At 41.0% G+C, this 26,946-nt stretch overlaps 1 protein-coding gene across 4 annotated transcripts in view; it reads right to left on the reverse strand.

The window, feature by feature from the left end:
• Nucleotides 1-12,273: 12,273 nt before the first annotated feature.
• The window catches only part of LOC147635878 (putative trehalose-phosphate phosphatase I), a 77,479-nt gene continuing 62,806 nt past the window's right edge, over nucleotides 12,274-26,946 (reverse strand). For 2 of the 4 annotated variants that reach the window (XR_015266447.1, XR_015266448.1), the window contains exons 9-14: nucleotides 16,463-16,532; nucleotides 13,286-13,356; nucleotides 13,122-13,214; nucleotides 12,693-12,797; nucleotides 12,548-12,614; nucleotides 12,274-12,434 (exon numbers count right to left, since the gene is read on the reverse strand). Coding sequence is in view for 2 of the 4 variants with exons in the window: in XM_086801271.1 (XP_086657397.1) it covers nucleotides 12,732-12,797; nucleotides 13,122-13,214; nucleotides 13,286-13,356; nucleotides 16,463-16,532 (300 nt within the window). In the remaining 2 variants the exon portion in view is untranslated. The remainder of the gene's footprint in view (nucleotides 12,435-12,547; nucleotides 12,615-12,692; nucleotides 12,798-13,121; nucleotides 13,215-13,285; nucleotides 13,357-16,462; nucleotides 16,533-26,946) is intronic. The other 2 variants (XM_086801271.1, XM_086801272.1) reach the window with 1 other exon arrangement.

Genomic DNA, 26,946 nt, shown 5'->3' on the forward strand with positions numbered 1-26,946 from the left:
GAACTGGGTAACTAGTCTATGCATTGTTGAGTTTCTTACTCTCAAGGCCACATGCTTCCCATCCTGGAACAAAGTTGTGCCTATCGCAAACTCACTAGCATCAGTCTCAATGATGTAAGGCCTGCTAGCATCTGACAAGGCTAACACAGGAGGATCTCAAACTTTATTTTTCAAAGTATCGAAAGTTCCTTGTAGCTTCTCATTCCACTCAATTGAAGAATTAGACTTATTATTTTTACCCTTAAGAAGGTTGGTAAAAAGCACTGTTAACTTTGAATAATCCTTTACATATTTTTGAAGAAACACCACAAAACTTAAGAAAGATCTTAACTGCTTGACCGTACGTAGAACTGGCCATTCCAAAACCTTTTGGATACGATCCAAATCTATACGTAAGCCATCTCGAGAGATCTTATGATCCAAGTATAACAATTCCTTCTTAAAGATATCACACTTAGATAATTTGCAATATAGTTCCTCCTTCCTAAGCTTTCCTAGAACCTCTCTAAGATGATTCTCATGCTCAGCCAAAGTTTTACTATATATCAAAATGTCATTTAAGAAAACCACCAAGCATTTTCCTAATAGATCCCAAAATAAATCATTCATCATGTGTTGGAAAGTTGCTGGTGCATTAGTGAGACCAAAGGGTAACACTAAAAATTCGTAATGGTCATAACGTGTCCTGAAAGCAGTTTTAGGAACATCTTCCTTACGGATCTTATGATAACCAGTTCACAAATCAAGCTTTGTGAAATACTTAGCTCCTTGCAACCTATCAATAAGATCGTCTGATTAAGGCAATGGGTATTTGTTTTTAATTGTAACCTTGTTAAGACATTTATAATCAATACACATCTGCTAGGTACCTTGATCTTTTTTCTTAACCAAGAGAATTGGTGCATCCCAAGGAGGCTTACTTGGTCTAATATGACCCATCCTTAAGTATTCAGCTAGTTGCTTGGCTACCTCATCTTCCTCAATTTGGCTAAGCCGATACTACAGAGGAATACTAATAGGAACTGCACCACCCAATTTTATGATCCACCTCTTGTTTAGGAGGTAATCCGTGAGGTAACTCATTAGGAAATACATCCTGAAATTTGTTCTTAATGGATTTTAACACTTTACTTTCCCAAACATCTAAAGAAATAGTGTTGACATCAAAATGAACACATGACGACACTTGATCCATAACTAATTGAAAAAGTTCATAGTTAAAAAGGTTTTCCATTAATTCAAGCTCATTAATGAAAGTTTCCTTGGGTACAACAATGTTTCCCTTAAGAGTAACAAGGTTTTGTGACGGAAAGACATCAAATGTTTGATTGACCCAATCAACAGAAAAATCTTTATTTTTTCCATGAAACCATTCCATCCTTAAAATGATGTCTATATGACCCAAGCTCATGACATGAAAATCAAGTCTTTCTGAGTACAATTGGATGTCTAGCGGTAGCAGCTTTGTCACCGTCTTGTCTCAGAATCATACTTGTCCTCCAGCCATCTTGACCTTGTACATGTGATCATTCCCAAGTGGTTTTTCCAGTTTCATCCTTTGTACCACAATGTTGTCAATAAAATTGTGAGTACTACTGGGAGATCAAACAATATATAAACCTGATGTCCATTTATTATTCCATAAACGCGAAATAATTCGATAAAAAATGTCTTTACTGAAAGTAAAATGTGGACATTGGCTTCCTTCACGATGCGTAGTATTGACTTCAAAAAATTTACTTTGAAGTTCTGTAATGTTTATAGATTTCTTTGGTATAAACTTCTTCAGTGCCACCTTTTGCCCAGGTGTCGAAGGTGTTGTAGCTCCATTTAAAGGACGTAATTTTTTCGTGTGTCCCTTTTCTTTGCATTTAAAACATCTGAGATTATCCCAACTCCACAAATCTCGGCTTCTTGTGCTGGTGTTGTCATAATTTTTTGGTTTTAGTGTAAAAACCATCTTTCTTTTTGTCCACTCTTCGAAAAAGTGAACGTGGATTTCTTTTCATTAGATGATGGTTTTGAAGTGTTGGCGCACCGACCATTGTCTTATAAAAAACTTGAGCTGCTTGAACAGCATCCTCAAGCCATTTTGACTTTGCATTTTTTTTAACCTCGTGCTAATAGTCACGACCTAGACCATTGAAGAAAATCCCACATAAGGTATGATCATCCGATTTGGCTTTGGCAGCTAATTGTCTAAACTTTTGCACATAATTGTCAAATGACTGATTCCCCATGCTATTTTTAACAAGCTTGGCAATTATCTCAAATTCATCCTCTGGTTGGACGAACTCTTTTTTGAAAGATTCTTTAAAATTTTACCAAGTGGTAGGAATGTAATCTTCTTTGAGATCCTTCCACCAACTTAATGCCTTCCCTTTCAATAACCCCTATGCCATATGTAACTTTTATGCATCGGTAAATGGATGAAAGACAACGTGTGTAGTCTACCTATTGAGCCAATCATCTACACATTCTTGAGTCTTCTCCTTTTTCTCACTACCGTACACCTTTTGTATAAATGATGGAGTAACTGCTTTGGTAGGAGTAGGAGGCGCTGCCAAAAGAGCCTTTTGTAGGGTCAGGATGTGCACTTCTCAGTGACTCCATCTCGTCATGGCATTTGGCAATAGTTGCTTCCAGACACTGTCACTTCCATAAATTCACTCTTTCCAACAGCCTCCTCTTCTTCAACTTGGTATTTAAGATCTTCCCTTCTTGAGTCGCGATGATCACACATCTCATATTATCATTGATCGAGAGATCAATGTGAACCATGGTAATAACGTTCTCGAAAGTCACATTCAGTCGAGCCAACTTCACTTGAACACCCTTGACCAAAATGATCTAGCATATTATTTCACTAGAACTGACTGCACATAAGAAAAAATACGTTAATTAGCATTTGGTGACTAAACAACAGTAAAAAAGTCATGAAAACACCATCTAGAATTAATCAAATGAAAATAACTACTAATACGAGACACACTAGCATTAATTATATGCGAATAACCTGCATCTATCTAATGTGAGCATGTGAAAACATACTTCAACACTAAATAACCCTTGAAAATATTAAATTCTTGAGAAAAAAATTATCATGATTTTTTTAATTTTTTCTATTTTTCTAGGACCTCAAAACTTACTAATTTTGAACTCCACCAAATCCTATCTTATGGTGGCAGGCCAAGTCTAAAATTTCTAGAAAATTTTAGCGATAAAATTCACCAAAATACAATTGGTATACAAAAAATACTAATTTCTAGAATTTTTAAAATAATTTTTAGAAATTTTTCTAAGTTTGGTAATAAAAAAAACCCAAGAATCCCATCGATCATGAAATTTTTTAATTTTGCACAACAATCCTCAAATTCAATTAAAATCTCTTATTTTAATGGAATTTTTAATTTTTTGGGTAAAAAATAGAAATTTACAAGAAACTAAATGGTTACGGATGCTTGAATGGACAAGCCACATGCTAGACAACAAACCAAGATATTTCAAAAATTGGAAAAAAAAAGTCTAATTTTTCATGAAATTTTGGAAAATTTTCAAAAATTTTATTGTACCTCGAACGCACGAGAATGCGAATGATAAAAAATTCTAGAACCCAAACAGTCACCCCGGAATGTGGATAGCCAAGGGTTGTGGAAATCAAAGACACAAGTAACTCTTGGAATTTGAATGGTAAAAAAAAGGACCCGAAAGGCCAAAATGCATGGATCCAAATAAAATAGGATCGTGTCAACACTCGTAAAAGCCAAAAGAACACATCTCAAGGTCGACATCATATGAGGGTAAGAGTGAACCAATGCCATCATCCCATGTAACAACACTCAAAAGTCAAAGACATGATCCACTATATCAATAGGTATATGGGCATGAGCCAAACAATGCACTATCTCCTCATGTGAAAAACCCTCTATGTGTATGATGATTTGGGATATTAATATAATCATCAGCATCATCACTAAAAAATGAATAGGTATCCTCACATGAAAGATTAATGGTATCATCTCCTAAATCATAATCTGTGGCATCCCCAAGGCCCCCAAGGTGATCCTCATAAACATGGTCTATCTCCATGTGACCTATATCCCATGATAAATCATCTCCAACAATATAGGATCTAAGGAGATGTCTACATCAAATGCAAGTACCTCAAGATCTATGCCATATGATCCACTATGGAAATGATCAATATGCATAATCCTACCACAATGTCTCACATGAATGAAATCATCACTACTCTTATGCACTATACCTGACTGCTCAAATACATGAACTTTATCCACACGAACGATGCTAGGAATGCTATGAATACTAGGAGTAGTGGTTATACCAATGATATCTACACAAATAGAAATCCTAGAAGAATAGCCTAATGCATCTAACACTAGGAACTCAGGTCTATGCTCATAGGTGTCTCTGTCACTCGTATGTAGAGTATCACTAACCTCAAGTGTGCTAATGGATACATCACTAATCAAATGTACACTATCCCCTCTAGAATGTTACCACAATCAACTAGAGTATCCACATGATGAGTAGGGAAGATGATAGGTTCGGAAATGTCGATGCTCACTATGCTCACTGCCATCTCTACCCTCGAGATCATGCCCACATGATTTGACTCACACACATCACTATCACATATATCATCATCATGTGCATATAAGTCAGTGACATCATGTGCATGTATATCATAATATACAATGAATGAGTTAGTCTAAGTAAATGAGAATCAATGAGAAGATGGCTAGTCGATGTTGGGGGTGAGTCGTAGAAGGTATTGAGGCCAGCACCATACATGCAGAGGTCAGCATCCTCTCTTGGAATATATGCGGGCTGTACGCAGCACCAAAGCGTTGAGAAGCATTAGATGTGTTTGCGAACAAGTTAATTTCCTATGCTTTTGCAAAAATTGCAAACATGAGATCCTATTTTTACATTAATGTGCCCAAAAGCAACAAGATGGCCACGCAAAAAATGCTAGGCCCAGATAACCTCCGTATACAGTTCTACTCGCATTTCTAACTCCCTCTATACAGTTCTACTCACATTTCTAGTCATTGGTAAGCTCAAAACTATGTGCCATGCTGAATAAAGTATATGCCATTGCAGTGAACGCACCCCAAAAGCTAGCAAAAGTCAAGTAAAGCTTATCCCTAAACATGCCAAACATATTGTGGTGGGAGACTGGTGCCCCTCACCCATGTTGAACACATCTTACAAGATATTTGCTATAGCTATTGCTCTCCACATCCTCCTAGGGTGGTGGACCCCAACCAATTTGGATTTGTGCATGGTCAGTAGATTCATGAGGCCATCCTAAATGTGCAATGCAGGATTGATCACGCCCTAGCATTGAATCACCCCTACATGCTCCTCAATCTGGACCTAGACAAGGCCTATGATTAGGTCTATTGGGATTTCAAGCTTGCTATCATGGATAAGATGCGGTTTAGCTAAGCATTGTTAGGGTTGATTCAAGCCTTTCTGTGGGTAATGCTACCTTTGAAATAATAATCAATGTAGCCTTGGTTGGGAAATTCATCCTCAAGTGGTCAATTTGATAGGGTTGTCCCTTAGTTCCCATATTCTCTACTATGATTGAACCTCTTCTGGTCGATGTATGGTAGGAGGCCTATTAAAGGACTCCCCCTTCGTGAGAGAGAGAGAGATCGTGAGATGATTCCCAAATCTTTGCAGATGACAATTCTATTGTGGAGCATGAAAAGTCTGATGTTGACACGTTAGTGCAGGTGGAGAGCTATCAGGTGGGGAGTTGTCAATAGTACCAACAAAATAGAAAGCTGTACTCTTGGATAGAGGAGCTGGGGAGAGAGTAGCAAGGCTGATTTCCCACCACACTAAAGTGGTGGCTCTTCTCTGGACAATACGTTCGAAGTCCTCAATGCCAACAGTGTAGCACATGTATGAATAGGCAGAATGGAATGGAACACAAGTGACAAGATTGCAAGAGGGACAAGAAGACTGGACAACACTTGTACTACTCCAAGACACTATTACATGCCTTTCATTGTACTGTGCGGACCCAATAGAGTCATAGTGAGTAGGACGACACACATGCTCAAGTTGATGACAAGTGGTTACATCACCCAAGGCTAACGCTAGAATATAGTATAAAGGACGAAGCATGATTGATGTCCTTCAAGATGAGTTGAGGGACATTATAAGCATTCCCACAAGATGTAGTGGAATCAGTGGCATCTCCTATCTATTGTAGATGCACTTGGAGTGGCGGTGTTTTATCTCTGGAAGATGCCGGTTGGAGTTTTGATGCAGTGCCTTTAATGTTGGTGTGTACACATCTCATGTATTCGTTGGTGGTGCACCTTTGCTCATAGATAGTCCACTGAATGCTCCGGGATGGTTTCTCTAGGGTTGGCCCATTGTAGTGGTGTTATAGTGTTAAGGTGTGACGGTGTGACACTATTACGGTATGGCGTTGTGACACCCAAAGAAGCTCTCCATGGAAGCTTGGTAAAGCAAGACATGATTAATAGTAATAAAAAGGTATCAAAAAGTGATAAAGGGATTTTAAAGGGTGTGAAAGGAATGAAGTGTGGATAATGAGTGTCAAAAAAGGGCAAAACAAAAAAACCTAAGGTCTTAATGCAAATGAGCGCTCGTTTTTTTTATAGCTCAAACAAATTTTTTTTCACTTCTTTTCCTCCTTCATGCTGGTGATACTACTGGTTGTTAGAAAGGTGGACTACTGAAAGCTCTTTGAGCTCAATGATGCTGGCTTCCTTCTTCTTCTCTTCACAATCCATGGCAGCAGCCAACTCTCACACTGAAGGTTTCTCCTTGCTGAACTTAACGCTTTGTGAAGCTCGGTGATGATAGCTATGATCTGAAGCGATCTTAGTGAGCTTAGAGCTTCACAAGCTTTATGATGTGCGTATTGCTGAGCCTTGCAACAAGGCTATGATGATGAAGCTCTTTTTTGTTTTGCCTCTGTGATTGCCCAGTGCCTTTCTACAAGAAGAAAACCCTGAACATGAAATGGCTAGAGTTTGCTTTTCTTTTCTTCTGATGAAGACTTTATCACAAGGGCTTCAAATAGCAGCTGTTGTTTGCAATAGCAGGAGGCAAAGAATCCGCCCCTCCTATGGCCGGTTGTATAAAGCTCAAAATCAGTGTATCAAAGAGCTACGATGGGTTTCCAAGCTCTATACCTTCTTCTTTTACCACTTCTTTTTAGAGGTGGGTATATTAAAACTTACCTGAATGGAAGTGGAATCTTCTTCCTCCCTGAATATAGACATCCACATTTGGAACTTTGAAGCAACGGCACTTGCTTACCTTTTAAAACCCACCAAACAGTAGTTGAGCGCATCACTAGTTACTTACATGTGCATTACAACCATACCTAGCTTCCCATTTCTGAAACCTACTTATAGAAGTAGCTTGTTTATTGCAAGCAACGACATCTCTACACCATCCAAACAGTAGTTGAGCGCATCACTAGTTACATGTGCATTATAACCATACCTAGCTTCCCATTTCTGAAACCTGCTTATAGAAGTAGCTTGTTTATTGCAAGCAACGACATCTCTACACCATCCATGGATACAAAATATGTAGATGCTGAAAGTCATAAATCTTTAACATTTGTCTCATAAGTTTTTTAAGGGAGGGATGTCATACTCTTTTCTTTTGGCAAAAGGGGAAAAACTTTGTAACATGCTGAGTTTGATGTGCCTTCCGATACGTCTCTATTTTGTATTAACCAGCTTTCTATTTTTGCTTGCTCTACTGAGAAGTTGTTTGTGAATGGGTTCAATTCCTAGCAAGGTACAAGGCAAGCTGCAACCTAGGGCTAGAAACTAGCATTGCATGTCTCACATGATATTTGCAACATTAACCAAATTGTTATCATCAATTCTTGCCAAGGTTAATGATTAATCACATTGATTAGAACTAGTCTTTACTCTTAATCACTTTCTTGATCAAGAACAAAATGTGTCACAAAAGATTGCAAGAACTTCATCAATTTTACATAACTCCCATCTTGCTTTTCTTTCATCAATTTCAACTAGAATCTAATAGTTATGCTTTTCTTGCTCGAGTATTCAACAATATTCAATGTTTTCTTGAACTTTGTAACATTTCTCATTTAAAAACCAGATTCTTGCAAGACATAACCAAGATTAAGAAAATATTTGATCAAGAATCGCTCATTGTCGCTAAGATTGGATTCTGCATAATAATCTTTACAAACTTTACAATTCTTTTCTTGGATTTTAAAAGTTTTGTATACATAGTAAACTTTATCTAAATCTGCAACAATTGAACTATGAACTACACAATATTGATTCTACATAAAATCTTCCAATAGAACTATAATCTTTAATCTGCACACTTTCTTGATGAATCAACACCAAGATCTTCATAGCAATACTGCATAGCAATCTTTGAATGATTTCTGCATAACATATCTAAAATCTACACTACTTTCTTGATGAAATTTCCGCCAAAACTTGTATAAAATTTCAAATCTCTCCCTAAAATGCATAGAATTCTAAGGATCTAAGCAAGGATATATACATAGACTAGTAGGTTTTACTCAAAGAACCTTTAATCTTGAAAGAATTCAAGATTTTAAAAAAATAAAGAAAATTTTCATGAAAATCAAGAAATGCAAAAACCCAAGAAACACGAATCAAGAAGATTATCAAAAAATTATGTAGATTAAGATTTTTAAAAATATTAATTAGCATAAAGTTAAAAATAATTAAGCAATAATCTCACTGTATAAAACTTAATCCAAAAATGATTGTCTTAATCACTCTACTCAAAACATCAAGATCAAAGCCAAGAGCTTTGATACCAATGCAATGAAGGGATGATTACTCTAATACCAATGTAATGAAGGGATCATGACTCTAATACCAATGCAAAAAAGAAGGCTACTCAGAGCATGGAGTAAGTCAACGAAAGGAAGAGAGGAAGAGAAGACTTAGACATAGTTTACATGGAGTCTAAGACATGGGATGTGATCTCCATGGAAGCTTACCAAGCAAGACATGATTAGTATAAATCAAAAGGTATTAAAAGGTGTAAAAAGGATTGTAAAGGATACAATAGTCCTAAGGCTAGTGCCTTTTATAGTTCCAACGCTCACATGTGCTAACATCACATGTGTAAATGCTCATAAGACCCATGTGCCTAGGCCCATCCCCCCATGTGTATGTATATATGTATGCTAACATCACATGTGTAAATGCTTATAAGACCCATGTGCCTAGGCCCATCCCCCCATGTGTATGTATATATGTATGCTAAAATCCCCTTTGCTGTAACATTACCAAACCGTATGTCTCCACCTCTAGACACTCAACATGCTATAGGCAGCAACAAATGCACTTCCTTCTCGCTAGCCACATTCCTTTGGCTTAGCCTTGATTCGTAACTCCCTAATTGGAGCACTTTCTTAAGTAAGCTCCTGTTAGCCAAATTCTAGGGTTAACAAGAGCTACCGCCATTATCTTACATCAAGGAGTCACAAATGGTCATACATTCAAGATATGAAGCAATAGTGTCCAAAGCTATAACTTGGACGAACGCCCGTAATGGTGTGATGAGGTATTTATGACAATTTTCGCTTTAGGAACGTATGGTAGCAAGTTAGGATGAAGTCCTAAGTGATGTACTTCATGGATATATTATGAGAGTAGTCATTGTAATAGCATTAGGCCTCTTATGAGCCTAAAAGTTTCCAGCTGGCCACAGTTTAAGTGAGTGTGAACACTTATGGCCATGTATATAAGTGAATTTCTCTCATAATACAAGGGACTCTCCTATTGTGTAATTAAGTCTTGCTCTTGCTAATCCTCGTGCTAATCTCTCTCTAATGCATGCTAGTGAGTGTGTGAGCGAAGCAAGGTGAGAGGAGAGACGAGTACCTGCAGTGCAACGCGATGGTATAACAATGCTCGCGATGGTATAACAATGCTCGCGGGAGACGCGATGAAATTGCTTTTCAAGGAGTTATCAAGCTTGGAGACCTCAAGGGTTATGAGCTCCGCCATTGGAAAGATCCTCACGATAGTTGCCGTTCACACCAGGTAATCTCTTTTTCGATGTGTTTCAAGGAGGGTTAAGGTGAGCCTTAACATTTTCGGAACCATTGGACGGAAAGCCATCCCTTGGCTTTTTCCATTGTTTTTCCTCTAATCTACGCATAACCCATTGCCCATTATCTTTATTAATGGTTTACCATGAAAAAGATATGGATTTGATAGTGATTTGTGTGAGATTTGGTGTAGAAAGCTCTCTTTTTTGTTTTTGAAACGAATACCTTTTGCTTAATTTTTAGCTTAATTTGTTGTTTTTATTGTTATTGTGGTTTTTTATATTCTTAGGACTAGCACATAGTTTGAAATTCCTAATACACCACTAACCTCTTCATTCATTAATTAGCTTTTCTTATTCCGTTCGGAGAAACAAAGACCATTGATGAACGTCACTCAACATCAAAGCCATCGACAAAGCTTGTTTATCTCCCCACATAAAAGTCTTCAACGCGATCACGCAGACGCGTTTGCCATCAGGAAGGAGAAGATGTTAACTCAATTCTAGAATTAACAAGAGCTACCGCCATTATCTTACATAAAAGAGTCATGATAGATACACCAAAGGGCCATACATTTAAGATATAAAGCAATAGTATCCAAAGCTACAACTTGAAAATGATGTGACGGAGTATTTATGGTGTTCCCACTTCAAGAGCGTGTGGTAACAAGTTAGGATGAAGTCTTAAGTAATAATATACTTCATGGATATATTATGAGAGTAGTCATTGTAATAGCATTAGGTCTCTTATGAGCCTAAAAGTACCCAGCCGACCACAGTTTAAGTGAGTGTAAACACTTATGGCCATGTATATAAGTGAATTTCTCTCATAATACAAGGGATTCTCCCATTGTGTAATTGAGTCTTACTCTTACTAATCCTTGTACTAATCTCTCTCCCTAATGCATGCTAGTGAGTGTATGTGAGTGAAGTGAGTGAAGTGAGATGAGAGGAGAAACGAGTACCTGTAGGGCAACACGACGGTGTGACTATGCTCGCGGAAGACACAGTAGAATTGCTTCTCAAGGAGTTGTAAAGCTTGAGGACCTCAAGGGTTACGAGCTCGACCATTAGAAAGATCCTCACAACAGTTGCAGTTCACCAAGTAATCTCTTTCTGGATGTGTTTCAAGAAGAGTTAGGGTGAGCCTTACTAGCCCCTCTTGAGAATAAACGCTCCAAATGTCCCAACCCCCTTTCTAGACTAGAATCCCTAGTTGGGACTGCTCCAATGAAGTTGGTAGTATTCTCTCTTTTGTTTTTCAATTACATATATTTATATGAAGCTCACTTTCCCTTGCCAAAAAAAAACCCCAGTTGCATTCTCAACATTAATAATGAAAGAAAAATGATTGACATTTGTATATGAATTTAAATTATGAACATTTACAATTTAAATACAAAGATTCACATGTTGGCATTAATTCTCATAATAATACGTCCCCCTCTTCTTTTTTTCAATGCATTAATTAAAGATGTTTGAATTAGATCTCATAATATGTTTCCCTCAGTTTTTAAAAAAAAACACTAGGCTCACCTTCTGGGAACGGGGGTCACATTTTTTAAAGTTTTGTGGCATGCTATGAGTCCACTCCTCCTGTCTATTATATTAGCCTAGACGCGTCCCTCTTCTCCTCCCTCTCTCTCTCTCTGTCTCTCACAGATCAGCGGGGTAGATCATTTCTCTTTTTCAAAGATCATTTGACTCTCATCATAACGAGTACAAGCCTTTCTTTACAGATTGGTAGGGCAAAAAGCGCGCGCTCTCAACGGCGAATGATGCCTCTCTGTCGCGCGCTCTCTCTCTCTCTCTCTCTCTATACGGCGAATGGTGCCTCGTCGGCCTCTCACAGGCTGAACAGCGATCTCTCTCTCTATCTCAGTGTCTCTCGTTTTGGGGTGAGCCAGGATGGTGGCTGTAGCAACAAGGCGTGGTAGAAGCTCCAGCGATGGGGCGGAGGGTAGGGGCCACGCGCCGTGCAAAAGCTTAACCTTGGCTGCATTTTGGTAAGGTTGCGTTGATGGATAGATTGTGAACAAGTTAAAAAAATAGCCAAATGAATCGGTAACGGTAAGATGTTAAGTCCCAGCGAGCTAGCTGTTGACGGCGACATTGGAAGCACACACGCACACGAGAGAGAGAGAGAGAGAGAGAGAGAAAAGAAAGTTAAAAAATGAAAATTACCCGTTGAGTTCACTTATTAAAGTTGTTTGGCAATGGCCTACATTTAATATATATCCGACAGTCTTTGGGTGTGTGCGTGCACATAATACTGCTCTGCTCTGCTCTGCGCTGCTTGCTTGTACTCCTGAGATCAGATATAATATCTGCAAGCCAAAAGATAAACCCTAGTTGACATTGTCAGAATCCAAAGCAATTGGTTGCATGTAAGAAAACATAAGCCCCCCACTAGCATAAAAGCCCTTCAGATCTTACTTACCGTACGAACAAAATGAGACGCCAATTCTCCCCCCAAATAAAAATCTTTAAAAAAACTCCTGCTTTCACTGTCAGACAATCAAATCTAAATAAAATATGCAAATGGTGTGCATCAACAACAACACCACAATTAGAGCTTTGCTTACCAAATGTACTACAGTTCCATATGACGAATTGTCAGTGCTTTAAGGATGACCATGCCGCAGGTTTTTCACTTTCCAATGCACCAAACGTTGAAGGAATTCCATCACCTGGAAAGCGCGACAAAAAAGAGTGTGCTCAAGATGCAGAACGTTCCCTAATGCAGAATCTGAGTGTAAAACAGGTTGCCCTCAAGACCATTCCATAGATAATCATTCTAACCATAGAAGCTCCTTATCTGCATAGTTTCGATCACTCGTGTATAAAAAATTGTACAAGCTTCTTAAACAAAAGCTACTGCAAAGCTCTTCAGCAGAGATTAAGAGACTTTTACGAGAGGAGAGACTAGGGCTTCTTTCTGTACTCATTGCATTCAATATGACTGATAAAACACAGAGAAGGATCTGGCCTGGAATGGAGCCTTAGCATTTAACCTGTGATGGATCTTGAAGAGAATAAGAAGCACAAGTGTCCTTGGATACTTCCGACACAAGAATACTACAGCTGAACACTTTTTCTTTCAGAACCTGTGAGAAACACAGTATTTGGTAATTAGCTTCTAACCTCCCAAGTAATACAAGACAAGCAGCACACAAACCTGAAAAGCATCTTCATCTGTTCGATCATCCCCAATGTAAACAGGAAAAACCTCGGACGAGCTCTCCAAACCTGTCCGGCATACACACAGGATTTTCTTAATAATATGTTTACATCATATTTTAAAAATCAAACTGCTATCATGACTTTTGAAACCACGATAAACATGCAATCAGCCCATACCAGTGGGCTACTACTCTTTTTGCCTGTTTTTAAGTAAATAATAGAAAAAAAAAACATGTACCCTATTTGGTTCAGGCATTTTCTCTTTAAAAATATGCACAAAGTCCAGAGACTACTAATACACCATGCAAACCATCCATTTGGTTCCGTTCTTGAACGACATTTTCCATACTTTCTTTCATGAAATTGAGAGGTTGGTAACCCTATCCTGACTCCTCAACCAATCTCTCAGAGGATCCACAAATCAATTATAGAGCCTGTCAGGATTGCAAGAGGCCACTTGAGGAGTAGCTGAGTTATTGATCTGACTCCCAAGTCTGATCGGAGTCTGGCTTTGTGTGGCAGTTGTCAATCATGCAAAGGTTAAGCCACCACCTGCAACGCTAGATAAGTATGCGAGAAGCCATTCGGCAGTGCCGATAAGTATGCAGCCAGACCAATAAGTATGCAGTCGGGACCGTCCCCAAAGGAATGATGTTGATAATCCCATGAAGAATTTCCTTTTCTTTGGGTACACAATCAGGAACGCTAGGATCTCGTTGCTTAGATCTATTCAGCCCTCACACCTCATTGGGAAAGCTATGAATCACTCTGGCTACTCAAGAAATTTTGGCACTCGTTGCTTAGATCTATTCAACCCTCACACCTCATTGGGAAAGCTATGAATCACTCTGGTTACTCAAAAGAAATTTTGGCAGACTTTGGTACTCTTATACAGGGGGAGACAGATCTGTGTTTTCTTTTGGTTATTTTGCGTGGTGGACTTCCAGTTCATCAGTGGAGAGCACACCCATCTTGCCCTAGATGCCCGGCTTCTAGGTGGTACAGACTACAAATTAGGAACCTGCTTCAGAGTGCATCTATGAATGATCCCTCCCTTGCCTCATAAACATCTGTGGACCAGACTGGGCCAACCAAGCTATAGAGCCTCATGTGATATAAATGGTGCCATCTTGACATTGCTAATGAGATGGGCCACCGAGCACCAAATCAACTGAGAGTCTTTGCATTTCCAATTGCAATGCTGAACCGGCTCACTAGACATGGAGTGGACTCTTCCTTGAAGACAATTAGTAGTGTTATATCTTGACGGATCTGGAGAGCTAGATGCATAGAGGCTATGGACAGCACTCGGACCTTTTATACTTGGTTGATATGCATCATTTGGGCAGATAATGGAAACTCTCGTGGCCACTTGGGCTGGTATTCAAGGAACCTTCAGATCTGCACAAGCAAAGCATAATGCGTTCTTGAGGGAATGAGATCACATGATTTTCTTTTCCCATACTCCCAAACCATCAACTCCCAGATTGCTTATGCATGCATCTTATGAGTCTTTTTTCTTCCGGACTATGATCAAGGATTTGTATTTTTTATTACTTAATGTCTCTTTTTCGGGAAAAAGAAAATAAAAGAATCTAAGAGGTTGGGAAAAAGATTGCACTAAGAAAGGAATTTAAAGGTTGAAAAGTGCATGGAAAATTATAGCTATAGCATTGCATCCTGGCATATTTTAGAAGTCTAGATGCACTAAGGCCATTGAGGGCAGTTTGGTTTACGATACAGAGTGCATTTGCAGGATTTGGAGTGGTATAATCCACACCCTCATGGCCAGTTGGGCCAGAATCCAGGGCTGTGGAGAGGAAGTGCGGCCAGTTTATGAGATAGTGGGATCATGGCATCTTTTGGCTAGAATCCAGGGCTGTGGACAGAAAGTGCAGCCAGTTTCTGAGAGAGTGGGATCATGGCATCTTTTTCACTGCCACTGTTATGGGATCTTGTTGGCAGAACAAGTTGGTTGATATTTCCCCCTTGTTTGTATATTTTTTCAAACTTAATAGAAGTCTGGCTATTGAGGGCAGCCTCCATTGGGGAAGCCATAGTCCTCTGAAAAAGAAAGACCTCTCGAAGAACAAACACTGAACCAGGGTGCAGCGGGGCACACGAAAGGAAAGCAAAAAAAAAAAAGGGGAGGCAGGAAGCAGGCACCAAGAGAAGCAAAACAGGGCCGGGGATTTTTTTTGGGGGGGGGAGGGGGGGCTGCGGCTTCCTAGATTGAGGGACTATTCAGCTTGCCACAGTGATCATTCTACTACCTCTGAGGCATGGTTGTAGTTGCTTGGGCAATGCATATGGATTTGGCACTCTCCTATGAAGAGCACAACTCAGTGTTCCATCAGAGGTACCCACTGATGACAGTATTGGAGGCCAGCCAAGTGCCCATGCCACATAACTTCTTCCACTAGAGAAAATCAGTAGCTTCAGAGCTTGGCAAGCTTGGCAGGCTCACTGTGGTGAGACTGAGGAGTCCACGCCTCCATAGAGTCTGTTTGTTCCATTTGGAATGAGGTCAAACACACCCTCTGTTGCCAATCAAAGCACCTTCACGGAAGCTCCACAGCTATGTAGGAACAGAGGGCAACTTTCTGTTACTCCGAGACATGGCTTTTTCTGTTTGAAGGCGGGAATAGAATCACTTAGCTCTACAGCCCACACTGTGGCTCTTCTCCCCACTCATGTATATGTGTTCTCCCTCCAAAAGCGGCCTACCATAGAAAGATTTTTCCCTTCCTTTTAGAATTTTATCTCATTAGATGGATTGTATACATTTTCTTATATGTACATTTAGAAGCATTTTCACAAAACCTTGTTAAGAGGAGAATGAAAAAGCTGATTGACATTACTGCAAACACCATGAAGTTAAAAAAAAGGATTGCGACAATGAAATCAAACAAAGAGTCTACTTCTCATTGAAGGTCAATACTTGCAAAACTTTAAACACCTGTGAGTAGAGCAACTCTTCAAGCATGGAAAGGTGAGCAAGTAATCATCACCATACTAAATTCACCCTAGACATCAAATGGTGCGTATGGTATGCACATTTACCTTTTGAGAATTGAAGCCGTATGGTTAATTACTCAAATATGGTGATGCCTTAAAAATAGAGTGCATGCATAGCTTTATCCTTTTTAGGCAAAATGTCAGTCAACCTTACCAAGTGACTTTAGAAGAAACTCTAGCGCCTTCCCCTTATGCCACTCTATAGCAGGTCGAAGCTCCAAAACCTGTCCGCAACAGAAAACATGCATTAATAAACCGAGTGTGGAAGAACGCAAGAGACCTGGCAAGATATACGTAACTATGAGCTGATAAGCTGATACAGCCATCGTGACCCCTTTTTAAAAATTGATTTGGAGATTGCACTTACTAGTATAAAAACTACTGGAGAAAATATTTACAGACATTCTACATGGCTGGTTACTCCCAACAAATACATTCTTGGTTGTTCAAAGCATCCAACTATGCTGCAAATATCTGCAGCAAAGTACCAAAACTCCTGTTGCATCCATCTTATCTGATTGCAATGATCCCCTTTCCATTTTAAGGCTAAATCACTTCTCATAACTTCTCAGGTCAAATGTGTACTTTCACACGCATGTTTTTCCTGCTAGCAACTTCTATTACATCAAATCCCTTTTTAATGTGAGCCAATCCTTGGCCTCACGAAGAAAAGCCCCATAATTCAGAGACCACACCTTGAAAGAAGCCTTTTTGATATGTCCCATATCTGGAGATAACGAGGCTAGCATGAGGCCAGACGGTTTACTTAGTGTGAACTGGATTATGGGCTCATTATTGAGGGAGTTCCTTCATGGGACTCGGGCCTTGGGAGAGGGGCCTCCCAAGGGCCTAGCTTACCTGACACTAAGGTTCCTGCAAACAAATTTCATTTATGCATGGAAAATTACGTTGTTTGCCTTGGAAATGGTGGCGGGTATCTGCACTTGTGCTCCGTAGGTATCAGTCAATGAAGGCTTTAATATAGGTGTTATCTGTGGGTTAAAGTACTCTGTACTTACTTTCCTCTTCGAATTTCGCAAAACGAAGAGTGGAGGAGCTGTTTTGGTTCTTGTTCTAGTCATACTTATTGTACTTGAGCATTGGAACATACTTTAAGGTTGGTAATGAGTACATACTCACATCTTAAGAAGTAAATTCGTGATGCATGTGGTGTCTGTCAGGTTAGGAAACATGTGGCTATTGTAATTGAGGCCATGTGTACCATTAGGCCCTATGTTGGGCTACCACCTAACCACCTAGCCTTAAGGCCATAAGCCTATGCACATGTGTCAATTCTTCTAGCTGCCTAAGCTTCTACACGTATGGGCTCAGTAAAAACTTGATTATACCCACATATAGGTAGAAAATGAACTCTTTTACATTTTTCACAAAGCTCGCGGCTAGCACAGACATCGTTTCCTAACCTCTTATAAGCAAATGAATAGTCCAGCGCCAGCTGGATGCATTGCAGGCATTTTATGATGAGAGTGTAACGGAAGGGCAGTTGTAACATGGAAATCTTATCAATCATGAAAAGTGAATAAACACATAAGCATGCTAGATAAAAGAAAGATGTTAGCTTTGCACAATACACCACACTAGGGGCTAGAAGATGGACTGAATTGTTCGTAAGATAGGTGGAAGAACCACCTTACCATAGACTATCTCAAACGGAGCCTTATTAGTTGAAGAATGCACAGTGTTATTGTATGCAAACTCAACCAATGGCAAATACTTTTCCCAATTTGACTTCTGCTCAGATACATAACACTTGAGTAATTCAAGTACGATTGAATTGGCATTTGCACTCTGACCATCCGTTTGAGGATGATAAGCTAATGAAAAGTTCAGCTTTGTGCCCATATTATCAAACAATGCCCACCAAAATAAACTAGTGGTCCGAGGATATCTATCCCCCACAATAGATTTGGGCATGCCATGATGTTTGAAAATCTGGGCCAAAAACAACTTTGCCATGTGCTCTAGCTTCAGGGTTTTCCTCATAGGAATAAAATGTGCCTGTTTGCTAAAACGATCAATGACAGTCCATATTGCATCATTACCATGTGCCGATCTCGGCAAATCCATAATGAAATTCATGGCAATGCTTTCCCATGGTTTCTATGGAATGGGTAAGGACTGAAGCAAACCGGGTGTCTTGTGCTTGTCAACCTTGACTTTCTGACACACTAGGCACTCACAAACATAAGCTTCAATATCCCTGTGTATAACTGGCCCCAAAAGAAATATCTTTCCAAAGGCTGTGTAGTAGCCAGAATGACCAAAAGAAAAATCTTTCCAAAGCTTGCGTAGTAGCCAGAATACCACGATGACCTGCATATGGAGGAGCATGACACTCTTCCATAACCTTTTGGCGCAATTCTTGGACCACACAAATATGGTTTCGCATCATCAGAAAACCATCTTGAATCGAATAAGATGGGACAGCAGTATCATCATTTAAATCAACCGTAGTCACAAGGAACGGGGGACGGTAACGGGGGATGGGGACGGGACGGGGGATGGCCATAAGTAGGGAACGGGGACGGGAGAGGGAGCAGCACTCAAAAAATACTTTTTTTTTAAGTTTTTCTACTCTACACTTATTCTACTTTGGAAGTACATCAAAATGAGCACAAAATTTACATAAAATGGTAAGCTTTTGAGTCGTATTAACAAAACACGCCAATCAAAGAGTGAAGGCTTTGACAGTTGATTGTATTAATAATTAAGTAGATACAAAATGAGAGAGAGAAAGAAAGAAAGAAAGAAAGAAAGAAAGCTGTATTAACGTCTACTAGAGAGAAATGAAATGAAATGAAATGTTATATTAACGTCTTCAAAAGGCCATAATGACCTATGAGACTAAAAAGTTACATCATGGTGGATCTGATACAATGTCTGGATAAAAAAACCAGAAAATGAAAAATAAAGATGATACTACTGGCACCTAGAAAATGAAACTGGAACTGGAAGGTAAACACTTATAGGGTGTGAATCTATATAGTGAGGGGGGGGGTACGCTATGGAGGTGAGTGGAGTACAGTGAGGGGATACAATATCATGTAGGACGGGGGGATACACTTTGGAGAGAGAGAGAGAGAGAGAGAGAGCCTAGAGGCCTAGAGGCTTGGAAGTTGGAAGACTCAAGAGGCTTGAGGGAGAGGTGAGAGAGAGAGAGAGAGAGAGAGAGAGAGAGAGAGAGTCTAGATAGTAGAGAGTAGAGCCTTGTGTGAGAGGCTTGGAAGTTGGAAGTTACTAAGTTAGAAGAAGCTTGAGGGAGAGACAGAGAGAGTTGCTTGAACTTTGAAAACTTAAAGGGGTGTGTGTGTGCTTGTAGCCTTGTAGCCTTGTTCTTATATAGATATTAGATAGGCGAGAGAGAGAGAGAGAGAGAGAGAGAGAGAGAGAGAGAGAGAGAGAGGCAAGGGCCAAGCCTCAAGGGCCAAGGCCCAAGGCTCCAAGGCTCAAGCCTAAAGGCCAAACCTCAAGGCAAGAGAGAGGCAAGGCCCAAGGCCCAAGGCCCAAGGCTCAAGGCCCAAGCCTCAAAGGCTCAAGGCCTCCCCAAACGGCCAAGCCAAACATCTCGAAACAGCCAAGGCAAACGGCTAGAAACGGCCCCGCAAACAGCTAGAAACGGGCAAAAGAAACCAGTCTGACTGCGCAGAATGGCTCCCTGCCGTCCCCCCACAGCCGTCCCCGTTCCTACTGCCGTCCCCTTGTGAGGGACGTCTGACCGTCCCCTGCCGTCCCCGTTCCTCAACCGTCCCGACTCGGCGTCCCTCCGTTCCAACAGTCTGTCCCTTCCATCCCCTATGACTATGAAATCAACCCAAATAAGCTGAAAATAGGTGTCCACAGAATACATATCCGGCATCCTTGACAAGTCTTGATGATCGGCAGTAGTCACTGCATGCACTTAAGGACTGCGTGACAAAGCATCTGCCACCAAATTCTTCTTGCCCAGAGAATACAAAATCTAAAAATGAAACATGGACAAAAAATTTGCCCACCTTAGATGCTTTTCTGAGAGTTTAGACTGTGTGAGAAAGTGTCGTAAACTCTGATGATCTGTTTTAACCGTAAATTTAGCCCCCAAGAGATAATACTTCCATGTTTGTAGGGCATGAATAACAACCAACAACTCTTTCTTATAAACCTCCAAATACAATTCTGCATGTTGCAGGCGGCGTCTTTGAACAATCACTGCATGTCCCTCTTGATTCAAAACAGCCCCCAAACAATCTCCACATGCATCACACTTGACCACAAAAGTTCTATGCAAGTCTAGAATAATAAGAACAATCCCTGAGACGATGGCTTTCTTCAACTTTTAAAAAGCTATTCTTTCTAAATCGGACCAACGGAATGCAACTTTCTTCTTCGTCAAATCATGCAACGGAGAAGCCAAGAAAGCAAAGTGTCGAATAAATCGATGATAGTAAGAACATAGACCAATAAAGCTCCTAACTGGATGAACATTTTGAAACTCTGGCCAGTCCTTAATAGCTTGAATCTTTGCGGGATCCATGCGTATGTCATCATTTGAAACAATATGCCCCAAATAATGGATCTCTGACAAGAAGAATTCACTCTTCTTTCCATTGATGAAAAGCTTGTGTTTCCTAAGCTCTTCAAAAACAGTGGCAAGATGTTCTTTATGCTTAGCCTCACTCTGTGAAAAGATAATAATATCATCAAAGAAAGTTCCTATGAACTTGCAGTGAGGTCTAAAAATTATGTCCATCATTCTATTGAAAGTGGCAGGAGCATTCGTAAGACCAAATGGCACCACCAAATATTCATATAGCCCAAATGAGGTTCTAAAAGCCGTTTTGTGCACATCTTGAAGTACCACTCTAATCAGATGGTAGCCACTCTCTTAAGATCAATGCAACTGAAACAAGAAGCTCTCTCAAGTTTGTCAAGAATATCATCAATTCTAGGAATCGGAAACCTGTTCTTGATGGTAATCTTGTTAAGGGCCCTGTAATCAACACACATTCTGTATGTCATATCCTTTTTTTGCGGAAGTAAAACTGGAGAACAATAAGGCGAAGAACTTGGCCTTATCAACCCCTTTTCAAGGAAATCATTCACTTAAGTCATAATTTCATCCTGTTGGGCAACACTCACCCTATAAGGAGGTCGGTTAGGAGGAGAGCTAGCAAGGATTATGTCAATACAATGATTCTCTGGTCTCTCTAGGGATAACTGTCCAAGTAGGGAGTCAGCCAAACAATTACCATAATCACTTAAGAATCAATCTTATCTTGATCTACGGAATTTACAGCATCATGCTTAACATTATCACGTACAAAGACCAAGTAAGAACAAGTTGATTTCTTACTTGGTCTCTCTAGGGATTATGTCAATACAATGATTCTCTGGTCTCTCTAGGGATAACTGTCCAAGTAGGGAGTCAGCCAAACAATTACCATAATCACTTAAGAATCAATCTTATCTTGATCTACGGAATTTACAGCATCATGCTTAACATTATCACGTACAAAGACCAAGTAAGAACAAGTTGATTTCTTTATTGCCTTGGAAATAGAAATGTGGCTTACAACAGGTCTGGTACTCCCAATAGTACCCGCATCAATACAAACTTCTCTACCTCTATGAATAAACGTAACTTTCTTCTCTTTGTGTAAAATCTTGGGATCCAAACGATAATGCCATGGCATCCCAAGTATCACATCGCATCCTGTAATTGGTGCTTCAAGGAAGTCTTCATGATCCAAATATCCTTGAATTTGTATGCGAAGCTTCCCGATGATGGGAGTGACCTTGACTTCCTTGTCCTCAAAGGCAACATCTACATGGAAGTCCATACTCAATTCCTCGGGCTTTAGCCCAAGAGCAGCAGCCATCTAAATGGACATAAAGTTATCTGTAGAGACATCATCAAAAAGGAATAAAATTGTTTGATCCTTTAGCTTGCCCCAAGCTTTGCATAAAATTCTGCTCTTTAGCTCATGTGCAATATTACCATGTACATCGAGAATAACATTCACACTCGGTTTTGCATCCTGCACATTATTCTTTTTGGGATTCTGGAGCATTGAGATTTCATGTGATTCTTGCTCCCACATAAGAAACACTTCCCCTCACTCATGCAATCAAAAATGTGCTATCTAGATAGCTTAGAATCATCCTTTTTATCCCCTGGCTTCTTTTCTGAGCCCCCTTTTGCATCCTTGGACTCATTGGGCATAAACTTAGGTGGCTATCCACCCTTTTTCTGCTCATTTCCAACTCTGAATTTTCTCTTATATGAGCTGAATTCTTGTCTTTTTGATGCTCCCTTGCCATGTAGCTCCTCAGAAATAGTAGCTAAATATATGAGCTCCTGTAAAGTGTTGTGGGGATACACTGCAAGGCTCTTCTGAATGATCCTTTGCAGCCCTGACTCAAACTTTCTTTTCTTCTTGTCCTCACTAATCCTCATGAAAGGTGTGACCTTGAGAAGAATCCGCCAAAACTTTGAGACATAAGAGGAAACCGACTCGCCTTCATCCTGTGTTGGCCAATCCCATTCTTTTCGTACATCCTTTTCGAAGTGAGGAGGAAGGAACTGATCATAGAATTGCTGTTTGAAAGCACTCCATCTACGAGCAACTGTCCGATCCAAGAGCTTCACCATCCACCGATCACTTGCAGTCTCTTTAAAATGCATACCCACATGCATGAGCATAGATTTCTCGGTTAAGTCCTCAGTGCAAAAGGCTATTTCGAATTGCCTTATGAAAGCAAGTGCCTTGGTGGTATCCATCTTTCCATTATAGTTCTTGAATTTGATGTCCTTGTCCCCTAACTTGAACTCTTTGGCCTTCTTGTTGTGACGAGCATCCCAACGCTCTAGAACAACACCCTCTTCATCATGTCTAAGATGGCCCCAGGTCTAGGGCTGATTTCCCGTGCAACACCTTCCAATCTGGATGGAACTCTGGGAGCAAGAGCAAACCTAGAAGGTGGAGATATCACCGACAGTGCATGAAGATCTCCTACACCTCTCATATCGGCCGAAAACCCCTCATGAGCTGCATGTCGACGTACATCATCTCCTCGGGCTGCATGCCCTCTCACCTCAGTTGCATGGGCTGCATGCCCCCTCCTAACATCTGTCCAAGCTGCATGCCCACTTACATCACTTGCTGCCCCCACATCACTAGTTCGGGCTGCATGCCCTCTCACATCATCAGAATTCCCTTCACGGGATAGCGTGCGAGGTTGCCGTGTGAAGACCCACTTTCCCTCATCATCGGAAACATCGCCACGGCTTTTCTAATAAGCAACAACCAACTCTCGAGGTTTGTTAATTCCCATCTATTGGACAATTGCATCAAAAGTGACCACATCAGCCTTAACCCGAGACTTTGATTCAATAACCCTCTATACATCCGGGTCCCTTTGCAAAGCACGGAGCTGTTCAAGCTCATTCATCAAAGCATCAAGATCTTGCTCATCCTCAGCCCTAGCAAACAACGGCGGTGGATCGTTATCTGCCAAAGCCCCAACGTGGTCCGTGTCTCTATCATCTTCCTGCATGCAACAAATACAGGTGATGGAATCCTCCACATCATGATCTAATTGGCTGGCCATAAAGTATCTACCAAATTTTCAGAAAGAAAAGAATTCCCGTGCCCTGGAATCGCTCTCTACCAACTTCCCAAGTATGATACTGAATAGACTGCAAGGGTGCAACAATGCCCCTACACAGAAAGGAGGGCCACGAAGTCTTTCCACACGCTCACATACGCTTAAACCAAAAGTAACCTCTTTCGAGGCGCAATAGTAAGACGAGGGATACCTCAAAATCCCAACCTTCTCTCACGGATAATGACTCCTTACAGCCATATCCAGCATCATATAAGGCACAAGCTTTGTAGAAAGCCAAGCTGTGATGCCAATGTAATAGTAGGACAGCAATAACATGGAAATCTTATCAATCATGAAAACTAAATAAACACATGAGCATGCCACATAAAAGAAAGATGTTAGCTCTGCACAATCCATAAAACCCCCTTCCAAACACAACTTTGCAGGTGCCCAGGGATTCTCCACTGGCTAGCACCTATTTCTTCCAGTAGAGTATGAAAACAAAACAAAACATACGCTGAATTTTGATATCAATCTTCAGCACCAGAGAGCATTCCTGGCATTAAGCACATGTAGGACAGCCATGGACAGCCCATAGCACTCCCACATCAACCCGGGACAGCCCTGCATCTTCATCTTCCTCTTGTCTGGCTCATAGAGCAAGTCGACCAGCTCTCAGAAGCCACAACTAGCAGCCAGATGGTCTCCGATCAGTAGAGGATGTCTCTCCCACAAATCGGCCAGCACTTCCCTATCTCTGGATGCCCTAACCAGGAGCTTCTAAGGGCTGCAAACAGTCGGCCAGCATCAAAAACAGCCACTAGATGAAGTTGACCAGCCTTGGCCACACCCCTGGTTGAATTCCGTCGCGGTAGGTAGTGGTAGATGGTTGTAGCAAGCTGTAGAACTAGTCAACCAGCTCCTCCCATGCACCAGAAGGCAAGAGCCTCTCCAAAATTGGAGTTTCCCCCCGTAATAGAGTTCCACCGCTGAAAATATCCCAGGCGCTTTTCTGGTCCAAAAGGGGGCACCTACAATAGATTGGTCCAAATCTTGTCCTATTGGCTGCCACGTGTATTAAATTGGTCTTGCCCAATGTGAATAACTTATGATTTGTCTGGTCACTTATAAGTGAGTGTGGACGTGCACCCAGAATTATTAGTATGTGAAATCATAAAGCTGTACATTGGGTTTTTGGGGACACTTACCACCTGCAAAACACACCACTTGTCAGTCCCAAAAAGGTGTGCACATACATGTCCACAAGGTGCCTAGGCATCCCTGGCCCATGGACAACACAAGCACTAATCTCAAGCATTGTCCAAGCAACCAAAACAAGCCATCCAAGTATAAAATCTAAGTCAGGCACACACATGAGTGCAGCTAGACTGGAAGAAACTCCCATCTCCTCAGTAGTACCAGCTAAAATGTACGGGGCTCATGATCCTTCCGGAACCTTCCCAGAACATAAATACATAAGATCTCCAGGATAGCTAGTCCTAGGAAACCACATCATGTCAGGCTCCATGAGCCAGCTGCCATACATGTTTACCATGTCAAGCCCCACAAGCCACACATGTACTATCATGTCAGGCTCCATATGCCATATAGACACACCATGTCAGGCTCCACCAGCCATACATGTATGTCATGGCAAGCTCCATATGCCACACATGAACAGTAGAAAACAAAAGTCGGTGAGGAAGTTTGTGACAGAGAGAGACCTCACAGAAAAGCTCAGGAAGACTGAGATTATCCTTTTTAACACCTACCCAGTTGCAGCCAGACATTCCTTCATATACACAAGAGAAGAGGTTGAGTTGGTCACATTATATGTATATTTGGGGATCAATTCCCCTCAGTACCACATGCCATAGTACTCGCCAAGTTTGGAGCATCCCCTCACGTCATAGATGCCATATTTCAGGCCGCCACATACTTACAGCATCATGTCTACACAATACATATAGACCACCTCCCATGGTTAGCTTTGGAGTCCTCTAGACTATTGTTGGCACAGGAGGGTCAAATTGCACGCACCACTGGTTGGTTTAAGTCACGTGGCTTGAGATGGACAACCTCCCTCCCATTGAGTACAACTTCGACTCCCCCTTTCTTGATCTCCCACAGCATGAGATCAACCACATTATCCACCTAGATCTAGCCTGGCTTCATATAGACTGGACATTGATACTCCAGATTGAGCTATCTCCAAAGCTCAAGTTACAAGAGCATTTCTAGAGGGTCACTAGGGAGGACAGATCCATTGGGTGGCCCAATTTTCTCCACATACACATGTCCCATGCCATGAGGATTGCCATTGATTACCTAAAGGTGTCATCACATCGCCTTCCAAATGAGACGGGGAGAGCAGTGGGCATCTCACGGGGTTGACGGTTATGCAGGTTATGTAGGCGATAGGGTCAGAGGAACATTACATACTTAGATACCCGGACTCCGCACAGACATCTATCATTGACTTTTCGGCCCTCACTAAAGAGCTCCATTGACTCGCAGGCCATACCAGATCCACCAAGCACAAATTGACCACAGGCTAGATGTCCCAACAGAGTGAGCAACGAATGTATTTGGGGGGGGGGGGGGGGGTCCTTTGAGAGATCCACCCGGCACAAATTGGCCAGGACACAGCTAGATGTCCCCACAGCACCCAATGCATTGGATGATTCCTCTGAGAGAGCACATGTCCTCCAGAGAGCAAGACGTCCCCAGTCCCATAGTCCTTGACCCTCCATGTGACACCTCTAGATAAGGGACTAGAAGCACTCCCACAAGTGCTCGACATCAAGGCAATACACACGCGGTCCACAAGGACACATTGTGAGTTTCGACACATGAGGCTCTTTTGCTGCCCACTATATTGTACTTCAGTCTCATAGACCCCTAGGACGTCTTTCATAGACATTAATAACAGTTTTCTTTCTCTGCACTAATAACATCTTTTGTTCTCTACACAGCATGTTGTAGCTCGACCCTCCCCTCTTCTAGCTTCTCCCCCCAAGCATAGCCCTATTT

This window comes from Cibotium barometz, chromosome 8 (assembly GCF_041138505.1).
Source record: "Cibotium barometz isolate CiBa-2024 chromosome 8, ASM4113850v1, whole genome shotgun sequence".
Taxonomy (NCBI): Eukaryota; Viridiplantae; Streptophyta; class Polypodiopsida; order Cyatheales; family Cibotiaceae; genus Cibotium; species Cibotium barometz.